The sequence below is a fragment of the Solanum pennellii genome, chromosome 1 (assembly GCF_001406875.1).
Source record: "Solanum pennellii chromosome 1, SPENNV200".
Classification (NCBI taxonomy): domain Eukaryota; kingdom Viridiplantae; phylum Streptophyta; class Magnoliopsida; order Solanales; family Solanaceae; genus Solanum; species Solanum pennellii.
The window spans coordinates 103,404,323-103,412,101 of record NC_028637.1 but is presented as its reverse complement, the minus strand read 5'-3'; the positions used below and the strand labels follow the sequence as shown (position 1 = coordinate 103,412,101).

Here is a 7,779-nt window from a genome sequence, read left to right as displayed (position 1 = left end):
AAAAAAAAAAAAAAAACTGTTTTTGCAAAAAGAAAAATAAAAAAATTACCCCCTACCTCGCCTTCCCCCCCCTCCCCTCCTTCCATCAATCTACCCCAAATAATATTTTTTTCATAAACAAAAAGAAAATTGTTTTGCAAAAAAATAAAATAAATTATACCCCCTCCGCCCACTCCCCCACCTTCCACCAATCTATCCCTAATATTTTTTTCAAAAACAGAAAAATTTGTTTTTGCAAAAAAAAAAATTGTTTCTGAAAAGAAAATATTAATTTTTTATTTTTTAGCACAATTAAGAATTTTGAGTGAAAATAAGTGATCTATTATGGGTCAAATATGGATACCCATATTTAATCCATTTTGACCATATTTGTAGAGACTCTTAAAATAGTTTGAAGCCCATATTTAACCAATTAAAATATGAGTGATTCAAACCATTAAATATGGTCAAAATGGACTCATTTTATTAATATGGGCTGAAATTGCCACCCCTAATGCCAGTAGATATAGCAACACGTCTTTCAAATATATGATATTTGTTTGATTTCAATTTTGTAGAGCTTTCTAGAAGTAGATTTATTAACCGAAACAAATTTAAGCAGAGATGTAGCTTAGGTTGTCAAGAGTCGAGTTTGACCTCTAGGATATCCTATTTTTGCTCCACAGCGAGCTCTTCAAGAATATAGTTGCTGGCTGGAGACACCGAGCAATTAATGTCAGCAGTAATTAAATAAGATACCTCAAGTAGTTATGAAATATGTGAGGATGTACCAAAACAGAAAAGAGATTTAACGTACACTATTACCTGACTTGCTTTTGAAATTCTCAATTTTAGTTCTAGACTGCAAAGAAGATTGTCGATGAGGAAACACTTGTATATTTGTATTGTCTTGTATATACCAAATACAGAACAGAGGTGGCATGCCTATTCTTAGATAAAAGCCAAAGAGATGTTTGGAAAAAGAAGTTTCTGAAAATTAAGAAGTGTATTGTATCGGTAAAAATAAATAAACTGATTCTTGAATTGTGTTTTCAACAGATCAAATTGTCTCTCTACCTCCGTGATGAGTCTATTAGTTGTTTACTACTTCGGGTGCCTTCCACATTTTCTGTTTCAGTTTATTCGAATGAATGGAAACACCACACAAATTGGATGATAATGCAGCTGTTATCTTAACTAGAAGATTTCTGATTTAATTTTCTGTCAGTTAGTACAAATGAAACTATTCATTTTGCTCATTTAGGATTTTAGGTGCTGATCTTCCAGATGGACTCAGTTGTGCAGTTTCAAGTATCAATATGTTTATACTTGAAGGATAGAAATATAACCTCTTAATTACAATTTTTGTTTGATGGAGGGATAAGTTACCCAAGAGATTAAGAGGAAAAGGGACAGAAGTAAATGTGTTATTTGCAACAGATGCAAAGAAAGGAAACATAGATTCAGTTACTTGACGAAAAAGAAAAGAGCAATGAAGTGGAACAAACAAAAACATGGAGGAGTTACGGATAAACTGTTGGATCTTTCCTTATGATTGTAGTCTTTGTTGACATAATGGTAAGGTTACTAAAATAGATTAGCAGGTACCGGTGCATTGATTTGTCCTCATATTCTCTTAACTTTGAAATTCTTTTAACAGTTCCTTTCTAGCACTAATTTTAAGTCTCTATGTTAGCATTATTTTTGGCTGTGAGGGTTATCTGATTACTATTTTCTTTTATCAGGTTGAACAAGCATGGTTTCCATTACTCATCGTGATACTTGCAATCATACTAAAACTTGTCATGTCATTAAGTTGTACATACTTTGGATAATATTGCACTTTGAATGTATATGTTAAGACAATACAACTAAAATATTGGAATCAAAGGTGTAGAAAATATATTAAGCTAAAGAGAACATCTTTTGACATTTCAAGAAATAATTAATTCGTAGATACGAGTAGTGATGAAAAGACAATGGTAGATTTCTTATGATGATAATTTATAATTGTAACATGCATTTTTTGATGATAAGTTGGTTTAAGCTAGTCTTTATTGCATTGAGTTGTAGCACTTAAATGATGACTGAATGTGATGAAATGGGACAAAGTGAATTTGATATCACATGGAGGAATGTTGTCTCAATTGAGAGAAATATTGAAAAGAACATTATTGAATTATTGTTGTGTCTACATCATTATACGTAGACCCTATTATAGACACTAGAATACATTTTTTTATCAAGTAGGATACTATTTTACTATTCTTATTTCTATTTGTATTCCTATTCCTATTCTAAATTGGATTGTATAAATCTATTCATATTCTATTGGGATTGTATAAATTCATGTTCTAACACTCCCCCTCAAGCTAATGCGTACAATTCATGTACCAAGCTTCTTACAAATGTAGTTAATACGGGGATCAATGAAGGGCTTGGTGAGATTATTGCAAGTTGATCAATCAACTTCACAAAATTGACATTCAATCTCAATGTCGCATCTTCTCATTAAATATTGGATTTGATGTGATGCCAGTATTGGCAGACAATTTCAATGTGCTTAATCTTCTCATGAAATACTGAATATGATGTATAATGTCGATAAAACACGGTGTGATAAAATTACAATGTTGTACTTTTCAAACCAAACTTACAAAGATTGTTTCAGACCGTAGAGTGACATAATCGACATATAAGGTTACTAAACTCCCCTCAGCTACAAAGTGCTCAAAGTCTAGTATAAAGTTTATAAATTATGCTCGAATCAATAGATACGTCGATATTAAATGAGAAAGTCACTGAAAAATTGGTCGGAACATGCTCCTAAGCCGGTATATTAGATTTGATGGCTAGAAGTGGTCACAATATAACAAATAATATTATATGGGTAGGATTGGAATGGTAGCACGACCCAACTAGAAAATAGAAGGTCAGATTGATAGCACATCCCTATTGAAGAAGAGAAATATAATATGAGTAGGGTCGGAATGATGGCACAACCCTACACAAATCAGATTTGAGGAGTCATCGAAAAGACAAATAGAACTACTCATATCAAATTTGAGGAGTCACCAAAAAAACATGGTGCTATGCAACTTAAATATAAAAAGTAGTTCGGAAAAATCTACGGTTCTACATAAAGTACATATGAAAAGTATTCTGGAGAGATGCATAGTGCTACACAAATCAAATATGCAAAAAAAGGTAGTCACCAGCAGAATGGCACGGTGCTACACAAATTAAATATGAAAAAGTTGTCACCGGAAAGATGACATGGTGTACACAAAATAGATATGGAAAGTAGTCACCGAAATGATGATGCGGTGTTAAACAAAATGAATATGAAAAAGTAGTCAACGAAAAGATAGCACGGTGCTACACACTACACAAATACAAATGGATATGGGGTTGACACAAAACAATCATTGGAAATTGACGCAGGATGACTTGTCTGACTGAGTTTTCTTTCTTTGAATATGGGATTATGCATATATCATTGATTTCACTTTTGTTAACATAAACTTATTCCTATTCTAATTGGATTGTATAAACCTATCATGTTCTAAAAGATCTGCAGTCTTTTATTCTTGTGCTCCTAATATTTTGTCGGGTGAGGATTTTAGAAAAATTCTAGCTATTATGTTGCTTTAAATAAATAAAAGTGCACTTGCTTTGTCAATTTAAGTTTTAGATGAGTTCTTTAATATGGTATTAGAGCGGACAAAGATTCAATATTTGAGTATTACTGTCACCCGTAATTAAAATTATTCCATGTGCTTGGGAGCCCACATATAGGGGGTTGAACCCCTTTGACATTTCTTCATCTGAAAATAATTCTTGTTTTGAGAACACAGAGCCATTGCTCTAGGATTGTTTAATAATGGCTCTCTAGCTTCTCTTTAGTGTAGCTATTATTGGAAAGTGTAATGTCTTATCGACTTGTCCTAGTAACTTAAAAGGAGATCGAAAAGACTTTTTAGTAGACTTTTCAACTTTTTGTGGCTGAGCATACCTTATGCAGAGGCTGATATGCCTATTTCTTCAATAATAAGATGTTCATCTCCATATACAGAAGAAAATTCAATAGCAGCAGCATTTTTTAGAACAATTTATTGACATACCCTTTATGTAGTATCCATATGCTGTGGAGCGAGTCCATTATCACATGCATCTGATTTTCCATCCTTATTTCCAGTAGCTTCATTTTGCATAGCCACAAGATCTAGTACATTGTTGTTTCTCCTGAAACACAATGCAGACATTACAGTTGCAATGCCAAGCATATGTATGTCAAATGGCCTTTGTGATGTTACAATTTTAGTCTACCGTGTAGTCCACACCAACTGATAAACTTGTAGGCAAGAATGCATTATAAACTTCGGATTTGACATATTAAATGCATCCAAAAAGCAGAATAGACATGTCTAAAAATTCCATCCATAAAGCGGAAGAAACTATGAATATCCAGAACAAGATAGACTAGATAGTCTCGAACTCCCAGACTGTTGCGCGTGTCTGTTGGGGAAATCCGTAAAGTTGGTAAGCCCAAATTTTTTTTAGCCAACATTGCACTAGCTTGACAATAGGAGCTGGCTTCACATACCAGCTTAAATGTTATGCATGCATCTAAAAATTCACTTATAGATGGATTTTACTTAGAAACATCCATTGAGCAAGAGACAGTATCTTCTGCCATTGCTGATTGAGGCGTCGAGTGTTCTATAGTAGTAGTTGGTGATACTAGCAGCGTAGGTTCATGACCAATCTCATTAGGAGGAACTGCCATTGCTGATAGAGGCGTCGAGCGTTCTGTAGTAGTAGTTGGTGATACTAGTAGCATAGCTCCAAGACCAATCTCATTAGGAGGAATATATTTGTTCCTTGCATAAATTAGAGTAACAGGTTCATCTTCGTCAGATATTATTTCAAAGTCTGGTCCCTGGAGATAGTTATCAAGTGTTCTCTGGATTTGAGCAGGTGACAAAATGCCATGTCTAAGCTTTGATATCTTTCTTCTTGGGAGAGGATCTTTGTCTGCTTCTCCAAAAAGATGGTGAACATTAGTTCACATAAAACAATAAGGTACTAATACAATTGATATTATCTTCTTCTTTTTTGTGTGTAGGAGTGGGGGGTAAGCTGTTGCAAAAATTTGTATGGTTAAATATATTAGTTTTCCACTTTTTTATAACCCTTACACTTAAGAAAGGATGTGATTCATGACACGACCTAGATACTATCTTACAAATCCTTGTTGCTCCTAGATATGAACTCCAAGATAAACCTTTAGAGGTCCCTTCAGGGCTTCTAAACTCCTCTCCGGTGGTAAACTGGAATACGATACTCCTTAGCAAAGACAGGAAGGGGAGGCTGGGAAATTGAAATTTGAGATTGCAAAATGGAAGTCTTCTGAAGAAGTCATTGTGGAGGTACATTGAGGAGGGAAATGCTTTCAGGAAAGAGGTGATTAAAGCCTAGTATGGTGAGCTAACCCCATGGTGTACACAGAGCACAGTTGAACCTTACGGGGTGTGGGAGTATGGAGAACAATCACAAGTTTGTGGTCACAAATGAAGGCAGACTTTTAATCAAAGTGGGAAATGACAGAAACAAGATCCTGGAAGGATTTCTGGATAGAACAATTTCCTCTTAGGAATCTCTTTCAAATTTATGAGATGCTAATGTAGTTGCCTGTTGGGCCAGAAGTCAGAACAGGGATGGGATATAGCCTTCGGAAGGCTTGTAAATGATTGGGAGGTGGAATGGGTTGTAGAGTTACTAGGGAAGATAGGTGGAATAAGTATGAATTCAGTAAGCAGTGTCTACAGAATAGGTCTCCAGCTGATGGCTGGGACCCAAAACATCTCTGAAACTATTTCTGGAATGGGGACATTCCTAGAATAGTGATATGCCTCACTTGGCTTGTGATAAAGAGGGCATGTTCAACACAGGTAGTACTACAGAAGAAGGGCATACAATGTTATTCATGTATATATAAGTGAAATTTTCTTACCATTTGTTTCTTCCATTTGTATGGATTTGTCTGGGGATGATCCTGCTGAACCTAAGCTTGATATTTTAATCATTTCCTCTTCGAGACAAGCTGAAGAGCCATCCTGTCCAGAAACCTCTTCACCAACTTCCAGCTTTTGGTCATCACGAGATAACAGATGCGGCTTCATCTCAGAAGGTAAGTCTGTGCTTCCATGTTTGGGAACATAGTCATCTAGTGTCTCTTTAGTTCGCCATCTTAATCCACATGCATTGCAGAGCACTGGTTTTTCAGTTGGCCCAGGTCTCCATAGGGGGGTTTCTGTTTGAGTTCACAATTAATTAGCGTTCAAATGGGACAAAATATTAATAAAAACTTACAGGTAATTATCTCAGAAACTAAAGCACAATGAAGAATGTACTGCGCGAGAACATAAGCATCACGAAACTAGAGTACGTGTAGTGGGGAATATCTTTGGCAAAACATGAGGAAATATCTTTCATTGAAACATGTATAGACTTTTAGGATGTGTCAACTGCTTTTACACACATTTTCATCACCATTTCATGGCACCATACAACATAGTTGAACGAGCTTGATGGTGGAAAGTTTGAAAAGGATTTACTTGTTGTGTTAAGGAACCATGCAAAATAGTTAACCTCTTGGCAGACTGCATTTATTTGTATGATGTTTAAGGAGGAACACTATCAACTAAATATCAACGAAATCTTCATGCCCTCTTGTTTTCTCCCTTTCTCTGTTTTTTTGTTGCACTGCCACCACCGGTCAGCAAGAATCAGTGACCCTATACTGATGACCGATGACCGGCAGACCAGAGGAGTATATCGGAGCTCGCTGGATTTAGGAAAATCAGTGTATTGTACTTTTTATCCCCATCAACTCCTAGGTATGATCCACCGCACCTTTTATGTATTACCCTGTCTTATCTAGACCTGATTTTTCCTTGAGAGATTGTTCAGACCCTTGTTGTTGCTTTATTGTTAAATTGATTTCCTTAAATCTGATATTGTGTTCGTGACTTATTATTGTGCCCTTGTGAATATTACTACATTTTCTTGGTTCCTACTTTGCACTGTATCTTTGCTGTTGCCTTTTTTTATTTTTTTCTTCATTGTGTTGTGTGACTGCCACTTTTGGATTCATGGTTTTTGACGTTACAGGTTGCCCCATTTGATTATTCTATAACTGGCATTAGTGGCTTCAAAAGGTTTCATGGTAGTTTAAAGGCATGTCAATGATTTGGGGTGAGGGCAGGTGTGGTAAGGGTACCAAGGGAACTCCTAGGTTGTGATTTAGGGATATTGTCGAGGAAGTCAATAGAGTTGGTGATTATAAGCAAGAGAAGGAGGATCAAAATACCTTGTGTTTAGGAAACCTAATGGGTAGGCACTAAGACTAGGGATATAGGAGGGTTCAACTTAAGGTACTCAGGAAGTTTGAGGAGTAGAAATGGAATAGGTATTATAGTCTATGTTGTTCAAATTTTTCAAAAATTTCAGTAGGTGCATGTCGGATACTCCAAAAGTAGTGCATTTTGGAGAATTCGACATGGTTACGGCAACAATTTCAGAGAGTCCAAGCAACATAGATTTCAGGGGAAGATCCTAATGTATCCTATAAATGAAGTCACTGACATGACTGGTTAGCTGTTATGCATGATGGAGAATTTGGCAGTCTGCCAACAATTTACTTGGGATTACCTCTGGGGGCTAAATCTAAATCTATAGAAATATGGGATAGAGTGATAAAGAAGTGTGAAAAGAAGCTAGCCAGGTGGAAAACTC

The 7,779-nt window shown here is 35.7% G+C and overlaps 1 protein-coding gene and 1 long non-coding RNA gene across 2 annotated transcripts in view; one reads left to right on the top strand and one right to left on the bottom strand.

The window, feature by feature from the left end:
- LOC107008162 overlaps positions 1–1,592 on the top strand; it is a 6,969-nt gene extending 5,377 nt beyond the window's left edge. Inside the window, exon 6 of the long non-coding RNA XR_003579251.1 lies at positions 1,244–1,592. This is a non-coding gene — a long non-coding RNA (uncharacterized LOC107008162). The remainder of the gene's footprint in view (positions 1–1,243) is intronic.
- Positions 1,593–4,106: 2,514 nt separating this feature from the next.
- On the bottom strand, positions 4,107–6,650 carry LOC107008161 (GATA transcription factor 26-like). The gene is made up of 4 exons (XM_027913944.1): positions 6,617–6,650; positions 5,996–6,295; positions 4,638–5,016; positions 4,107–4,224 (listed from the first exon to the last, which is right to left on the bottom strand). The coding sequence occupies exons 1-4, from the start codon at positions 6,648–6,650 to the stop codon at positions 4,107–4,109; spliced, it is 831 nt and encodes a 276-aa protein (XP_027769745.1).
- Between the last annotated feature and the right edge of the window lie 1,129 nt (positions 6,651–7,779).